Source organism: Eublepharis macularius, chromosome 3, assembly GCF_028583425.1.
Source record: "Eublepharis macularius isolate TG4126 chromosome 3, MPM_Emac_v1.0, whole genome shotgun sequence".
In the NCBI taxonomy this organism is placed as follows: Eukaryota; Metazoa; Chordata; class Lepidosauria; order Squamata; family Eublepharidae; genus Eublepharis; species Eublepharis macularius.
In genome coordinates, this window is record NC_072792.1 from 78,374,404 (window position 1) to 78,393,003 (window position 18,600).

Sequence of the window (18,600 nt, forward strand, 5' to 3'; positions counted from 1 at the left end):
TTTTTCAGAATTGACATCATCACACCCTTGAGGAGCATGCCCACTGTGTGCTGGCCTGGGAGGTTCTTCCCAGGCTCATTCCCTGGGGCCTTTTCTCGCTGCTCGTCAGGTGAGTGGAGGCAGGGGCCAGAGGCTGGGAGTGGGGGATTTCCCACCCCCACCAGGAGATCTGGCAGCCCTAGCTAGTTGGCTCCCTAAATGATCCCCCCACTTAAGACTGTCTTGCAAATCTACAAACACTGTCCTCTTTATCTCTGAAGAAATTGTTTGAAATGTCTTTTGCTGTAGTTACAAATTCCATTGAGCACAAGTTAGAAATTTACCTTAGACATAATGTAAAAAAAACATGTTACCGTATTGAATTTGTTTTCATCTGTGTACCGTTCAGGGATTATTCCTAATATGCAGATAACACTAAGAACACGACTGATACGCATTCACCAGTGTGTACAGGAGAACTTTTAGAATTTTGTCATCAGTGTATCTATGTACAACATCCTTCAGAGCAAAGTGTCAAAAGGTATGACTTCTATAAAAATAACCAATTTCACAAAATACTAACATTGTGGATTAAATAAGAAGGCTTGTTCTTGATGAGATTGGAGACATGAACAAACAAAACACACCTTTCTGAAAACTTGAAGAATTTCCCAGGTTTGCCGAAAGATCTGAAATCTAGAAGTAGTACCTGTAGCTTTAAGAAATGAATGCCCCTTCAGTGGCTGTTACTAGGCAATTACCACTGCATCTCCAGCCTTAAAGTTTTGTTTCTGTCAGTAAAAGGCGGGGAGAGGGGAGTTAGGCCCTTTCCAGGGCTGATTTGGCCTTTAAGGAAAGACTAATTGGAGCAAGGCCCAGCGGCCACTACCAAGCAACATTAGGGCTGCCAGACCCCTGATGGGAGATCCCCCGCCCCCACCCTCCCACCCCCGCCCCTACTTACCTGGCCAGCAGGGGGCGCACCTTCCATGCGCGCCCTCCTACAGTAATGTGCACCCCCGCGCACAGCAGCCGCCAGATCAGGCCTGTTTTGGCCTGGATCGGGGCCCCTGTGGAGCGCGGGAGCATTCCTGCGCTCTGCAGGGGCCCACAACGGACCCGATCCGCATCAAAACGGGCTCAATCCACACCAAAAAGGGCACGGATCGGGCCCGTTTTGGCACAAATTGGGCCCGTTGTGGGCCCCTGCGGAGCACAGGAACGCTCCTGTGCTCCACAGGGGCCCCAAATGGGCCCAATCCACGCCAAAACAGGCACAGATCGGCCCCGTTTTGGCACAGATCAGGCCCGTTGTGGGCCCCTGCGAAGCGCAGGAATGCTCCTGCGCTCCGAAGGAGCCCAAAACGGGCCCGATCCTTGCCCGTTTTGGAGCAGATAGGGCCCGTTTTGGGCTGCTGCGAAGTGCAGGAGCATTCCTGCACACCGCAGCAGCCCCCAACGGTGCAATCCAGGGGATGCGTGATGACGTCACTTCATAGAAGTGACATCATCACGCTTCCAGGAGCGCACGCACGCCTTGCGCGCGTGCGCACACACCCCTCTCCAGGTAAGAGCCAGGTCCCAATCTCCCGCTGGGAGATTGAGGGGGCCTGGCAACACTAGGCAACATGCTACCATGCAACTTGTACGTCTCACCTAGGCCAAACTGCTTGCTATTATTCAACAGCAGCCACTCCACAAAAGCCAGTGTTGTATAGTCATTAAAGTTTCAGACTAGAATCTGGGAGACCCATTTTCAGATTCCCACTCTGCCTTGGAAGTTCACTGTGTGACTTTAAGCCAGTCACATTCTCAGCCTAGCCTACATTACAATCTAGTTGTAAGGATAAAATGAAGAGAGGAAAATGATGTGAGCTGTTTTGAGTTCACACTGGGAAGAAGGGCAGGGTATAAATGTAGTAAGTAAATAATAAATATAACTAAGTGGGGGTGCATAAAAGTTAGGTAAGTTGGTGGGTGGAGAAAGAAGAAATGAAAGGTAAAGATATGGAGCCTATCAGGAAAAGGGAAACAGGCAATAGTGTGGATAAAACCATACGGGAAATGAGAGTTGAACCTCACAAATCTTTGCAGGTCACATGTCATCACTACTTAGTCTTAATAGGGTCATATGTCCAGACTTAAATGGATCAGAACTTGTATCCTTTCAGTGGGACTCCCAAACCAAATATATTCCCTTCCTCTTTTTTTAGATTTCCAGCATTCATAGCTTGTTGAAAGTAGTTACACTAATTAATCACCTATAAACCAAACATTAGTCTACAGTTTAATACAATTAACCATACAAATGTTTCCTGTACTTGCCAAACAAAACAGCAAATAAGATTGATTGATGGGTGCTTTCCCCCAAATGTATTCATACAAACCGAGTCATAACATTGGGGGGGGGGGGTGTTAGCTTTTCTAGGGTTAACTTGTTGGTGACAAAAAGAACAACTTAACCCACAAGTACATTCCAACATGCACATTAACCCCTGCAACAAAAACTTTTCCTTGGGTACTCTTTCTAGAACAGCTTTCTACCTTAGAGGGCATAGTTATTCCTAGCTTTTTATGTCTTATGAATGTTAGGGAGAAGAAGATGTCCTATTCTCTTTGATAACAGATGAACTCTTAAAAGTTTTATATTGTTAGAACTTCAGAAGCATAATTCTGTATACAATGCAAAAACAGAAATGCACAGTCTCTCTCAAACAGGAGGTTCAACTTGTGAGTCTTTTCCTGTAATTAGACTCACAAATTGGCCCTGCTGCATGCTTACTTATGAATTGTCACTGGGAACTAGCAGCTGCAATATAGCTGCAAGTCGTGGAGGCTAACTCAAGCAGTTTATAATATCTAGTTAGGCTTTCAGTACAAGAAGGGCAAATGAAATAAATTTTATATAAAACTGATCATAGAAAATATGCTACACATTAGGATTTTAGTTGGTGTCTACTTTCATGTCCCCTTTTACCACCACTCCACTTTTTAGAGTATTTCAGTCACTACTATTCCCTTTATTTATTTTATTTATTTATGTCATTTATAGTCCACCTTTCTCACTGAGACTCAAGGCAGATTACATAGTGTGAGATTAGTACAATCAGTGTCAAGGATGTATTGTCGAAGGCTTTCATGGCCGGAGAACGATGGTTGTTGTGGGTTTTCCGGGCTGTATTGCCATGGTCTTGGCATTGTAGTTCCTGACGTTTTGCCAGCAGCTGTGGCTGGCATCTTCAGAGGTGTAGCACCAGAGACACTGAGAGATCTCTGTCTTTTGGTGCTACACCTCTGAAGATGCCAGCCACAGCTGCTGGCGAAACATCAGGAACTACAATGCCAAGACCACGGCAATACAGCCCGGAAAACCCACAACAACCAATGTCAAGGATATTTCCATAAACAATATCATAGGATTTTACGAAGTCACAACATTAGCAAGGATCCAATACAGAGTTGAAGAATTGCTGAAACAGCACCTGAAACAGGGAGGGTTACAGAGAGAGCAGAGAGCCAGTCTGATGTAGTGGTTGAGAGTGGCAAGACTCTAACCTGGAGAACTGAGTTTGATTCCCCACTCCTCCAGAAACTAGACCTTGGATCAGTCACAGCTTTTCGAAGCTCTTTCAGCCTCACCCATCTCACAGGGGAGATAATAATAACATACTTTGTGAGGATGATAATAACACACTTTACAAACTGCTCTGAGTGGGTCTTCAGTTGTCCTTAACAGTGGTATATTAATTGAATGTTGTTGTTGTTAAACAGTCTGTCTTCTTTGCTGGCATGTCCTGGTTTTAATGTGTCCTCCTGTCTACCTTACGTGGATGGAAGCTAGGAGAAAAAGAAGCAGCTGGTGCATTTGAAGGAGAACCTTTTACCAAAGAGCAGAGGATATCATTTGCATTTTTCTGATTCTCCTCCACATACTACATACCAACAATAATGTAGAGTCTTGCCAAAGGCTTATGTATATGATGCCCGGTAACTCTGGGTTTATCACTAGAATGGTGTGCAAGGAAACTAAAACTAAATTAAAATCTTTCTACTTATGCAAAAAACTTCTTGAACAAATGGAAAGCCATTTTTTAATTTAGTTAAAGTTTCCTTGCACATCGTTGTAGCAACTTAAGAGTTACCTAATATCTTATATAGCACTGTTATAGCAATGAGTGACCTCATATGTTTGTTTGTTATTAGTCCTTAGACCAAACATACAAAAAGAAACACATAATTGAAACATTACATATTTTAGATTAAAAGTTTTAAAACAGTTTAAAATTGGATTTGTATCCAGATATCATAAAATGTTCTTATTCTGAGTATTGCCATACAAAAGCTGGCTACTTGATATGTGATCTTTGCATCTTTATCAGATAAAAGAAACTATAGTTTAGCTTTTTTGGAGAGGTCCAGATTTCCCAATAACAGTGGAATAATAAACTTTAGGGATGTGCAGGGCCAGGGTGATTACCCAAATTGGGGAAAAGATTTGGAATAAAGGGAATTCTGAAGCGGCGAGCCACTTCAGAATACCCGATTCAGAAGGATTTGGGTTTGCTTCGTAAAGATTCGACTGTTATTTTGAATGGGGAACATGCTCCCGGCTTTCCAGGAGCCGGCGGGGGGGGGGGGGGCGTTTTCTTTACGAAGCAAACCAAACTTGGTGGGAACCTTCTCCTAACTCTCCTCTAACTAACCCCCAAGTTTCAGAAGGATTGCCCCCCCAAAGAAGGAACCCCCATCCTCCTCCACTCTCCAGTATTCCCTAAGGGGGAAAAAAAAGTGATCTTTCTAGGTGGCTTGGGGTGGCATTTTGAAAGCAAAATGCACCCAATTTTCAGGGCACCTGCTCCTACCTCTCTCCCCTCCCCTCCTCAGGGAAATTGCCTTTGAGGGGCCATTGTATGGCCTCGCAAAGAAGGTGCCCCATCCTCCTCCAATTTCCATTATACCCTGTGGGAAAAAAGGGGGCTTTCTAGGTGGCTTGGGGTGGCATTTTGCATGCAAAATGCACCAAATGTTAGGAGACCTGCTCCTACCTGTCCTACCATGCCCTCCCCAAGTTTCAGGGAAATTTGACTTTGGGGGGGCCATGTCACACAGCAGAAACACATGGATTGGGGCTGCCAATGGCCACAGCCACAGTCCAGCTACACTACCCCATCAGAACCACCACCCCCTGAAAAAAACCCTATCCACCCTTGCAGTAACTGGCCAGCCACTTTCCATTGGTTCCTGTTATGGGAAAATCTAGACTCCCACAGCAGGAGCACATGGAATGTGGCATCCATGGCCACAGGCATAATCCCCCTTTCAATCTACCCCCCAACATCTGCACAGACCCAAAGATGCACCCCCCAAGTTCCCCACTACCCCCAGAGAAGGCTGGACAGCCACTCCCATTGTTCCCTATGATGAGAACTTTTAAACTGTCTTTCCCAAGGCAATTATGCACAGGCCAGGTGTGCCACAGTGGAGGGAACACTCCTGAGTGCAAGCTTGTCCCTGGGAAAGCACACCTGAACCACAGGCACACACCCTCAAGTTCCCCACCACCCCCAGAGCAGGCTGGCCACCCACTCCCCATTGTTCCCTATGATGTGAACTAACCTTCACACCAGAGAATAACACACAAACACACATTGAATCAAGTTCAATTTTTTTATTTTTTAGCTTTCAGTTACAGCATTAAAGGCACATGACATGACACTAGTGTGACACATCACAACAGTCTCCTAGATAATAGTACCACAGCTAACTTCAAACCAGAGAATCACAAATATACAATTACTTACAAAAACATTTTATTTATTTCTTGGCTTCAAGTTTCACAGCATGAAGGCACAGCACAACACATTACAAGAGTCTCCTAGATAATAGTACCACAGCTAACTTCAAACCAGAGAATCACAAATACACAATTACTTGCAAAAACACTTACTTTCTTGGCTTTAAGTTTCACAGCATGAAGGCACAGTACAACGCACCAGTCTCCTATATAATAGTACTGCAGCTAACTTCAAACCAGAGAATCACAGAAACACACACACACACACACAATTGCTTGCAAAAAACATTTTATTCCTTGGCTTTAAGTTTCACAGCATGAAGACAAACAGCCATTCCTCCCAAACCAAAATGAACTGGGGGACACTCTTGCAACTTAGTCCAACAGAACCATTGACATTTCCTGCACCCGGGCTCTGAGTTCAGCCAGTGGGGAAACACCACAGAGCAGAACAGCACCTGGCCACAAGCACAACACAATGGAATTTGCAGAGCACGGTTGCAGAGCCTTCCCCCCCCCCCCACACACCACAGCTTCAGGCTGAACTGGAAAACACCTGTGAGGTAGTGTTGGGATGTAGCCTTCATCATCAGCTGGCCCCCACCCACACCATATCTACCTGCCCCACTCCTCCCCCACCCCTTAAACATGAACATTTTAAATTTAACATCAATAACAGTTTACCACATTTTACAATAGCTAACAACATTAAACAACAGTCTCCTCATCAGTAGCTTAGTTTGGCTGCTATTCTGAGTGTCCTACTGTGAAAGTCCCTAGCCTAACCTGTCTCTCCCTCCAGTGGCAATCAACATTTCTGGGGCCTGTTTCCTTAAATATCAGAATAAATTTGTGCCCACAGTGACTGTGACAGTTTTGGAGTGGTTTTTTTCCCTTGTTGGGGAGGAGAGCCAAATTGCAGGGTGCATTCCCTTTGCCACTGAGACCCACCCTCCTGCTGCTGTATTTCTACTGTAGGGAAGAGCATGATTCCCCAGGTTCTAGACTCACAGAGGATGCAGGCCACAAGGAGGGCTCACCTCAATCACTCTGGAAGTCTACTCCTGAGAAATTGAAGAGCTGAGAGTTGACCTTCAGGAAGACCAACTGCTCAACTCTCCATGGGAGAAGGCAAGTGCGATGTGGGCTGACAATGTCGCCCACATAGGAAAAGATGTGCTTGCTCTCCATGCTCGTCAGAGGGCATGAGAGGAGCTGCTGTGCCTCGAGGGAGAGGTCCAGCCAGACTGCCTTCTTCTTGGCCCAGTAGCTCAGTGGATTGCAGCTCCCAGGGCTCTGCAAGGTAGTCCCTGACTACTGCCTCTGCTAAATCCTCTCTCACATGACTCACGATCCCAGATGGGCCAAGGGCCCACCGGAGAATCTCCATCTCCATGGGATATTCTGATGGTGGCTGCGAGAGGAGCCTGCTCAGAAGGGGCCCAAGAGTGACCTGCAGCACTGGGTCCCCCGCCCATCTCCTCTGATGACAGGTGGCCCCTCTTGGCCTGCCTATGCCTCACCTGCACACAGAGGGCATCTCTGGCTTGGGTGAGGTTCCTGTCCTGCTCGGCGAAAGTGCCCTTAATGCACAGGTCACTCATGGTCACCAACATGTACGACTCCTGAGAGAGAGAGGCGTTAGCCTTTTATAGATATATAAAATTTGAACAGAACCTAACTCTAACTAATTCTTTTCCTACAGAAGCCTATTTATTGGGGGAAACTACCCTTGGTTTCCTATCAAATATTCAGTGAAGGCCTACAACTAGCCTACCTTTTAAAAACACTATTTATAAGTAAAACTATTATGGGAAACCCAAAGTAGAATCAAACACAGCTAAAACAACAAACAGCACTAATTTTAACACTTAAAAACTTTAACTCCCCCCGCAACAATTGAAATCAAGCCCCAACAGTAACTTTAAATTCCCTACCCTTCCCCCACCCAGACAAGCAAAAACCCACCACCTCCCCCCCCAATAGAAAACCCAGTGAGTCACTGACTGACTCTCTCACCAGTCCTGCAGTCAAGTGATGGTCAGGCTGGCAGGCAGGCAGGAATCCTCCAGGTGAAGTCCTCTGCTCCTCAGTGGCAGCCAAACTGGAGACTACCAGTCCCAGCAGCAGTGGGAGTCTCTCTAGGCAAGGAACAGAATGGAAGCAGGTTAATTTGGATAACTAATACTATTAACCTTTAACTCCTCCCGCAACAACTGAAAAAAATCAAGTCTCTAACCCTTTAAACCTTTAAGGCCCCCGCCCAACAGCAACTGGAAAATAAAAGCCCTATAAACCCTTAAAACAAGACCAGCCTCCCCCTCCAAACAAATGCTCCAGCCAGCAGCCACTCAAAGAAAAAAAAGGCCACCACAAACATACACACACACACACACACACACACAAAAGAATCCACCCTCACAAAAAATAAAGAGTAATTACAGTGAAAAGCTTCAAATTAAATTCCATTCCCTCCCCCCCTCCCAAACAAGCAAAAACCTACCACTTCCCCCTAAATAGAAAAGCCAGTAAGTCACTGACTGACCCTCCTACTAGTTTCCTGAAGTCCAGTGCTGAGTCAGTCAGTTCCTCGCAGAAGTCCAGGAGAGGCCACAATACAGAGACAGAGAGAAACAGGCACTCAAAGTCTCTCTCTAGGCCAGCAGGAACACAATGGAAGCTGCCCCAAAGGCCAGCCTCTAATGTAAATCCCCTGCTGCATGTCCTTCCAGAGATTCCATTGGCTGGAAGGAGAATGCAGCAGTGGGATTGGACACTCCTAACTCCCCCTCCCCTCCCTGATCCCCCTCCCTCCTCCCCCTTGTACTCCTAGTCTAGTCACTCACCTCTCCTCATCCCTCCGAACCTATAAATTAGGCGGGAATCTCTGAGTTTGATGGCTGCTTGCATTGCATTGCATTGTATTGCATTGCAAACAGCCAGCAAAGCAAAGCTTCCTGCCTTTTTTTGCAAGATGGGAGGGGGTTAGGAGGAGGTAGTGAGTCACTCACTCCTTCTCCCCCCTCCCCTCTTCTAAGAAAGCACAGGAAGCTTGATCTTCCTGCAGAACTTTGCTGGCTGTTTGCAAATGCCACCACAACAAATGCAAACAGACAGCAAAGGACCGCTGCCAGCTAACCCGAAGGCTTCCGAAGTGATCTGAATCGCTTCAGAAATCTTTGCTTCGGTATTTCCAAATTAGGCCCAATTGCGGGGGGGGGGTTCAAATCGGATACCCGAAGCGCACATCTCTAATAAACTTATTGCGTGCCAGCTTATAATACGGACATAAGAAAAACATATGTTCCAGAGTCTCAACCTCCCTTGTTTGGCAAGTACAGAGCCTTTCGGTAAAGGGAATGTTCTTGTACTTGCCTTCAAGTACGGCAGAGGGAAGAGGAGAGCACCTAGCAAGAGTGAATGCTCTTCTGAACCCTTTTACTTCCAATGATGTTAAATAGTTTGCCAGTTCCACAAAGTAATGTTTACCCCAACGTAACCTCATATGAAAACCCTCATGCAACCTCTTATCCAGGGGGTTTACTAAACAGTGCTAAAAACTGTTTCTTGCCTGATTATGGTTGAACCTTTTGTTTCTGACCTAGCCTGTTGTTTATTAAAAGTCCCTATTCTACAATTTCACATTTTGAGAAAAAAGCCAAAAGCACACTGAAAACCAGATGAACTTTTTTTATACCAAAAAAAAGTGAAAATGAGCATCAAAAACTGTTCGGAATCAGGTCTACAGGCAACCAAGGCAGTCCATCTTGGCACTGGCCTGCCTGAGGTCTATTTCTTACAGAATCTTAAAGAAGGTTATGACCTGGCTATAATCAAGCTTATATCATACATTGTGTTTCAGAATCCTTTGGGGAAGTTGCCTTTAAAAACAAATGATATTTTGTCTAATTTGCTAATTTCTTGTCACCGCAATTTGAATGTTGTGTGGAGATGTTTATGTAATTTTGAAAGTGCTTGCCTGTGGACAAGACATTTAAAAAACCCTAATTGGATTTTCATAGTGTGTTTTGTTAATAGAAATAACCACACAGGGACTCTAATTTTAGTTTAGAAACTTGTAGGTAAAGAGAGGTTTTTCTACCACATTTTTTCACCAACTTTATCTTTTTGTTTTGCAAGGAAATAAGATAGGTACCCATTGGCTTTTTAAATTAAAGATTAATAATTGCAGAGAAGGTCTATTTCAATTATATACTAGAACCTTTCTTGCTACCATGGTCTCAATCCCTTGTGGCCCCTATGCCAGAAAATACTTTAATAGGCATTAAAAATTCAGATTCAGGTGCCTTATAAAACAGATACATAAATTGAGAATTGCACACTCAAATGCACTTATCCATCAAAAATGCATTATGGTGTTTGATACAACAGTATTGCTATGTATTATGAAGTTAGGGATATTATCGCAGGCCATTATGTGTAAAGCCTCTCAGGAAGATAAGTAAGTGGTAGATGTAATGTTCTGAGAGCACTTTTTCATTTATTTACTTCTCTGTGCAAGTGCAGCTAATGATAAGTAAATTACCTCTGTGACATTGCTGAGAAGGTTTATCGAAAATTAAAACCAGGTGCAGATCAAAGATACATCCCAGAAGTGCATGTGATAATTATGGTAGGATTAGTGTAAAATGAATGCATTTATTACCCATGATATCATTCAATATGTCTAGAGAATATTGGTACTTTATTTTAATTAGCAGTTTTCTTTCACTGTGTTGCTTGGTCAAACCATCCCAATAAGAAAAAAAGTTTACTCACTGGTCAAAATGCTTGTATCAAATCTTGTTTCAATTTATTTTTTTTAAAAAAAAATCTCTACAGCTGCAATAGTAATCAATGGTTTTTCCCTTAGAGTAGGTCTCAGTTTGCGCTACAGAACAACTATTGTTAATTGCCTGTAACTAAATGATCTGTGGACTTATGGACTAATGGACTGATTTCCAGCTCAAGCAGGACGCTTTTCTCCCACCTCTGCGTACTCTCTGTCCACCAGTTGAGACTATATATTGAATTGTTGTGATTAATTATTTACTGACAGACTACCCCTGAATGCTTGTAACTCATGCACTTTGTATTGATTCTGTATACACTTGCACTTTAGCACTTTGCACATGTAAAATATATATATATATATATTAATTGTTCTTGATAGTTTACTGTTATAGTTCCCCGGATTCTTGTCCTTTGAATTGTAACTAAATGATTGCCTGGCCCTCAAATGTTACTCTTTGGCACTCATTCATGTGCTGTTTTTAACAGAATTCAGCCATCCCGGCCAGTGACAACAGCCACTCAGGCCGGTGGCTGCTCTTTGCCTCCTTGGAAGGAGGAAAGCAGAAGGCACACCCTGGCATCCAGGGCTTAGCATTGGGGGCAGAGTCTGTAGCCTTAGCTGGCTTCTTCGCCCCATTGCCTTCAGTTGTGCCTTGTGCTCGGCCCACCCACCTCACCCTATTGCAGTGCAGGATTAGCCGGTCGCCTTTTGGGGCCAGGTAGGAATTTTTCTCTCCCTGTCCCTGATTGGCACTTGGGAATGGAGTTTTTTCCGCCTACCTTGCACTGTGAGAAGAGGAAGGTAATTGGCATGGTGGGACTGAGGTAATTCCCTCAGGATTTAAGTTAGGGGGATATTTGAGCGGGCCGGTGAGCACCCTTAGCACCTCCCCATTGGTGGGGAATTGGAGTTTGTCAGGAGCGGCTGGCTGCCGTAAGGCCCAGTTGCGAGGTCAGACGCCCTGGGTGGGGAACCCCTGGACAAGCCAGTCTCCCCCCGCTGCCGTATGGCCGGGTGGGGGAACTTTACAGGGGTGAACCACTTCACCTGGCCAGGCTGGGTCCCAGCCATACCATGGATGGCTCGCACCCGGGGCAGCGGGTGTCTCGCCTAGACAGGTCAGGGCGGGGTCCAGGAGTGATCCCAGGGCCTGATCTGTACCGCTAGTTAGGCCCTTGCCATAGTTTATGTTTAATTGTTGTAATTGTAATAAAGCGGCCCATTTTAGAACCCAAATACTGTGTCTGCCTTTCATTCCGACTGAGGGGACAATGCCATTTCCCCTAAGAAATGCCGAGTAACTTTCCTCTGAAGTTTTTAAAAGGACACAGTCTGTAATTTAAACACAAAGGCTAGACATATCTGAAACAACTTGCACTTTTTGTAAATATTCATACTGATATTAACAAACAAATAATGAAACAAAAATCTGTTTTACCTAATGTTATTATTTCAAAAATTAATTTAAATTTTTCCACTGACAGAAGTACCTTTCCTTCTGTGTATGGGGGAGTTGCTTTTTGCTGTTTCTCTCCTCACACTGTTCATAAGGATCTCTATGCTGTAGGAGTAATATTTGGGGGGGAGGTCAGTAGTCTACAGCAGCAGGGGTCTTTGAACTTCCTATCAAAAGAGGACTGAGCAATAGATTTTCATAATGTTTTCATCAATGATATTACAGGCTGTTTGACTAAGGATTTTCTTTTAATAAGCACAAATGTTTTGTTCGTGATCCCTGAACCACCAACCCATATTGCATACTTGGCAACCCAAGTGAGGCAGAATAGAGACAAATGCCTGGCATTTGATAGGAATGTTCCCTTGGGTGAGAGGAATACAATCCATATGAATTTTGGAGAAAAAAAGTTACAGCTGAAAGTATATTTTTCCTTTACTGCCTATGCTTTCTCCTAAGTATATCAAATTTGGCCAGTTAAATCCTGCAAGTGACATATACCATTCCTAAAAGTAACAATTTTAATGGAAAGTAATGCTTTTTCAAAATGAAAGCAAAATCAAATACAGGTTTTGTGCACAATATTGGGAGCTCAATAACATACTTTGTAATAACATACTTTGTAAACCGCTCTGAGTGGGCATTAAGTTGTCCTGAAGGGCAGTATATAAATCAAATGTTGTTGTTGTTGTTGTTGTTATTTTCTCTATGGCGTGCTTCACATGCTAAAAGTAGACATTGGCACAAATTGAAATACGAAGCAAATTTTTTCACGAAATGGGCCGTTTTGTGTGTTGCAAAACAGCGTTTTGTGGGGCCGCGGTTATCACGAAATTACCACGAAATTCACAACTTTTTGGGCTGTTTCATTAGCTTCATGAACGATTTGTAATTACAGACAGGCTGGCGCAGATCCATTGGTTCCTTAGGCAACAATGGGCCCAGACCTTTTGTTGCCATTGGAAACCCCAATCCTAGCCCACTTACCCTTGATTAACAGCTCTCCTAGCCATCTGGAGAGCTTCCATTCTACTCTATACAGCCAGGAGCTGGGGGTCAATCCCCTAGGGAACCAAGGAGGTGGGCCTTCTGTAGCCATGGGCACACCAATCTCACCCCTCCAACCCTGTTAGGCAGGTCTATCAGCCAACCACAGACCTCTTGTTCTGCTCTGTCAGCATTTTTTATAAAAGGTACCTCTCTCTGCCTCATGTTTTCAGTCCCAGTAGACAGAGGGAGAGGGAGGAGGACCTGTTGCTGGGATTGGAGTGGGAGAGTGTGTGGAAGAATTAGTGCTTTTGGCGGTGGCTGCTTTAAAAGGAGACTGAAAGAAGCCTCTTATTTCCAGCTCTTGGTCTTGCTGTGGGAAGGTCTTTGGGTGAGGGTGCTTTTTTTCTCCACCCTCCCTCACCCTAGTCTCAGGCATTAGCCTAGCTCTGGGGCTTAGGCTTCCCCTTTTTTATTTTCTTGTCTTTGTTTCTTCTCAGTTCTTTTTCTGCTCTTTTGAGGGCTCACACTCTTGCTGCTTCCTTTGGTTTTGGTTTAGAGCCTCTCCCTGCTGAAGTCTCCCTGTGAGTTTGGCATCTCTGGGTATGAAGGGGGCCATTGAAATGCCCCGGGTTCTGACGAATCACGAAACTAACGAATTGTTTCAGCAAACATGTCAATTTCATGAAGTTTTATGATTCGTGATTCATGGATCATGACAAACATGAAACTCTCATTTCAGGCTTTTTCCGTTTCATGCCCAAGTCTAGCTAAAATTAGTATAGATGCCTCAGGTATATGGCAGCATTTCACAAAATAGAGGTAGTCCCAACAAACCTGTAAGGTCCAAAAACATTAATCAAGAGACATTCTGTGATTCCAAAGGAAATGGTACAGTAGCATAACCATTCAACAACATGCACAATTGTTTAAGAGAAAAAAAAACCATGAAATCCTTTGAGTTCAATCTGATATTTCTAGGCTTCTTTTTCTATGTTAGTATTAACCCATACCTTAATGTATCATCATTATAGCAGGCACACAAATGGTATATTTTACACCTAGCAGCACAGCATATTAAATCCTCTTCTTCTGGTTACCACTGAACAGCTGCATCACATGTGGCATAAAATGATAAACAGGGCTCTGGTGAGCCAGTGCCATGTGATTTTCATTTCCATTTATTTCCTAAACTGTTTTATTACTATTCTAATGAAACTGTTGTAGGGGTTATTTATTTGAAGAAAACAAACTTTTTTGCTTACGGATAAGAAATTTCCAATAGGCCGACAGTCTTGATCTTAAAATTGTAGGTTATGAAGATGTTTCCATTATACCCATGAACCGAGTGGTGTGGAAAAATGAACGTTTTGTTCGAAAAACAAAACCATATTTTAATTACATTTTCTTTTCTTTTAGAGAGCATTGACATTTTTATAATGGCACTGTGCATCACAGTAACAAAAGTGTAAACATACTTAGGTAGTAAAATATTGTTCATGTTTTTCCGCTCTAGCTCCTTATTTAATTGAATATATGATATTGTATAGTTAAAGCAGAACAGTGTAAAGAAAATTCATATGCAATCTTAGAAATAAAATTCCCTAATGTTAGTGGGAAGCCAGTGATGATCAGGATTCTTGAGGTATCAAATGAACCTCACTGCCTTCTGTGTGGTTCTAGTGGTTCCGGGGCCCTGGGCAAAAGTCTAGAATAGGGCCCCAGACACTGCTGCCATTACCCCACTGGGGCAATACTTTCCCCCAAGCAAGGGGCAGTCTGAACCCTCATGCAGGTAGGTGTGAGCTCTCCCCACAAGCAGGTGCTTGCAACCAGTGTGACAAATGGGGTGCTTGCTGCCAGCCTGGGAAGCAAGGAGGGTGGCGCACTCAGCATGGAAAGTGGGCAGCTGGGTGGAGGGCATGCCTCTGGAGCAGTAAACAGGTAGCAGGGCACTCATTGTAGGCACACAAGTCAGCCACTCCAGCACCATGGAAGCCTGCTTACCTTCTCCTCTACATTGGGAGGTGTGGCTAGAGTGAGCTGGGAAGCCAAATGGTTTTCAGAGCCATTTGTGCCACCTAGTCAATGTCTGTATGGTGAGGTGGCTTCACAGCAAGCAATCAGCTATGCAGCCATCAGACGTCTGCCTTGAAGAGACCGTTCAAGAGTTTTGGTGTTGCAACTGAGAAGGCCCACTCCTGGGTTGTCACCCAGCTAATATCAGAAGGCAGGGCTACTTGAAGTATGGTATCCAAATATAACCATAGTGGTCTGGTAGATTCATAAGGGAACAGTCATTCCTTTAGATACATTGATTCCCAAACCATATAAGGCTTTAAAGGTCAGCACCAGCACCTTGAATTATGCCCTGAAACAGTATAGATAGGCCAAGACTGAAGTGATATGGTCCCTATGACCCACTCCAGTCAACATCCTGGCTGCAGCATTCTGCACCAATTAAAGAGTCTGAACACTTCTCAAGAGCAGTTCCATGCAGAGTGAATTGCAGTAATCTAATCTAGATGTAACCAGGGTGTCTACCACAATGGCCCAGTCTTTTCTGCTTAGGAAAGGTTGCAGCTGGCTAACCAGATAAAACTGGTAGAAGGCATTCCTGGCCACAGCTGCCATCTGCTTATCCAGGAGTGGGCCTGGGTCCAAGAGCACCATAAATTGCAGATCTGTTCCTTCAGGGGGAGTACAACCCCATCTACAATGCCCGACACCTTAAATCCTGGGTCAGACCTTCCATTCACCAAAAGTAGTTCCATCTTGTTTGGATTAAGCTTCAGTTTGCTGGCCCACATCCACTTCAAAACTGCCTCCAAGCACCAGTTCATGGTTTCTACAGCCTGCCTAGTATCAGCTGGAAACACAAGATAGAGCTAATTGTTATCCACGTATTGGTGACCACCCAGCCCAAAGTTCCAGATGATCCCACCCTATGGTTTTATGTAGATATTAAAAAGTACAGGGGATAGTTTATTGCTTTGGTTGCTGCTCTAAAGTTGCTGCTCTGCCAACTGCAACTCCAAAGACCAGCAACAGCAGTACTGTGGCAGCTGTGTGGTTGGGGCTTTCCATGGGGGATCCCCAAAGCCCAGGGGAGCTGCCCCCATTGCCCTGTGGCTATGTCCACCCCTGTCTGTAATTAAAACAAAGGCACTCTATTTGTTGCATAAGTTCCTTGAACCAATGAGACTTAAGCTTATTTCATAGATATAAGGGATCCCTAATAATTTTTGTATGAGTACAGTAAAGCATGAGGGCAGTGTAACTCCATGATCTTCCAATATGTTTGCAAAAAAAGCCAGCAACAATTGTAACATTCAACCCACATAAAATTTGTAGTAATGGAACTAGGTACAAGTTCATAGTGTCACCATAACCATAGCTGTGACTTGATGGCACTTTTGCCACCATTGTAAAGACAGGCTTTTAAAAATTTACCTAGTCAGTTATTACTGCATTCACAGCACAATTAAAAAAAAACTTTTGCATTCTCTTTCAATTTGTATTTTGATCTGTCACGCCCTCTTTTATATCAGTTCTTGATTCCAGCCAAAGCCATTTTTTAAAAGCTAGAAATAATACAACCTATAACTTGTTTTTAGGAGAGAAAGAAAATGACAGATGATTTTTGCCTCTTATTTCAATACATCCTATAAAAAATACAAGAACCTTATGACATTTCGTAGTATATCACTCATATCTTTTATGTGCAATTTCTTGACCAATATGAGGGCAATGGGCAAAGATGATGATGGCTGCTTATAGTTATTATCTGATAAGTAAAATGACTAAGGAGATTACTGTTGATGAGAGATACAACTGCATTTGTTTAAGCCATTTTTATCCTTGGAAACTGACAGTGATCTCAGTCCATCATGTAATCAACAGTGGAACAAGGTAGCACAAGAAAGTGGTCACGTTCCAAGTTGAAATGTCAGAAATGACAAATTGGGATGATTTGCAACATCTAAAACAAAAAGGCAAGCCTGTTTATGGAGAGCTGAATGGGAAGATGAATTGCATATCAACAGGGAATGGTGCCAAGGATATTAACACACAGCCAAACCAGGAGATTCTGGGAGACGTGGAATAATTTGTCTTCACATATTTACATTCATGAAAGGAAAAAAAGGATGTCTTTAGCTTTACCCTGCATGATTGACATAAATGTATTGAGGAATGCAGTCTCACAGGTGAATTGCTCTGTTTGTCCCATATGCCTGCTTTGTCAATGTTTACTTGAACAAAAGATAACATTAGTGATTGTTTATGACACTATAATATATCTGTGCAAACCAAACAGAGAAGCACATGCCCTACTTGCATAAAGGAAAGCCAGATATATTGATTTGAGTCAAATATATTATATTTGAAGGGTTTGTTTTAGACATTTATATAAATAACTTCCTTTAGTTCACAATGTAGTTGTGATTATGTTTTATAATTCTTTGCAGAGCTAATGTATACCGTTGAGCTTGCTGGTGGACTTGGTGCTATTCTGCTGCTACTTGTTTGTTTAGTGACCATCTACAAATGCTACAAGATTGAGATTATGCTGTTCTACCGGAATCATTTTGGTGCTGAAGAATTAGATGGAGGTAAGCAAGCAAGCTACTTTTTAGATTCCCCACCTTTTTACAGAAATTATTTCCTTTTCTTTACTTAGGTGATAATTTTTGATATTATAATTTTTTAAAAAATAATTGAGGCAGCAGACTTGTATTGTATTGTTTGGTTCTGGACAGGATGTTATTTTACTATAGGGGGAACACACACCCTATAAAAATAAAAAATAAATACCCCAACCATGTTTAACAATTATTTTTAAAAATTTGCTCTACCTGTGGTTTAACTAAGTTTATGCCAAATGAAACTCAAAAACATAACAATATAAATAGTTTGGGAAAAATCATGTCAAGTTTATACTATACTATACTATACTATACTATACTATACTATACTATACTATACTATACTATACTATACTATACTATACTATACTATACTATACTATAGTAACCATGAATATTACAGAAAGAATCACAGAATGTGGCGATGAGGTACAATGCCCATTTTTATATTCAGTCCCAAATGAAATCCACCTGTAGTAAACCTGATTTAATTTCCTCTAGCAAAGAATTCACATACACAATGATTTGGAGAGTTTGGAAGTTATGATTAACCCTAAGGACATAATAAAATGAAAAATTCATCTCTAGAAACCTATCTTGTAGAACAAAAGTTATCATATAATTACTGACTTGTACTAATTTGTCTGGAGTGGTTCACCCCGACTTGGGGCTACTACCAATTTCCTGGCCAGTGGAGAACATAGGGGAACTCCACCACCACACCTGGTCCTCGCAGACTCATCATCAGTCTCCGGGCCACTGAGGAGCCTGTTGAAGGAGCAGGAGGGCCAGGCACAGCAGGAGGAGGCCAGCAGAGAACTGAGGACTTTAGCAGAGCAACAGCAGCTCACGCCACCACTGCAGTAGCTGCAGCAGCCCAGGCGTGTTGGCTGGAGTCACTGCTGAGGCCGCCCAAGTGGCAGCGCTCCAGCCAGTTGTGGGA

At 43.3% G+C, this 18,600-nt stretch overlaps 1 protein-coding gene across 1 annotated transcript in view; it reads left to right on the plus strand.

Annotated features, from left to right (window-relative positions):
- Window positions 1-18,600, plus strand: part of IL1RAPL1 (interleukin 1 receptor accessory protein like 1) — a 742,385-nt gene that overhangs the window by 674,083 nt on the left and 49,702 nt on the right. The window contains exon 8 of the mRNA XM_054974391.1: window positions 17,481-17,624. Within this exon, the coding sequence (XP_054830366.1) occupies window positions 17,481-17,624 (144 nt within the window). The remainder of the gene's footprint in view (window positions 1-17,480; window positions 17,625-18,600) is intronic.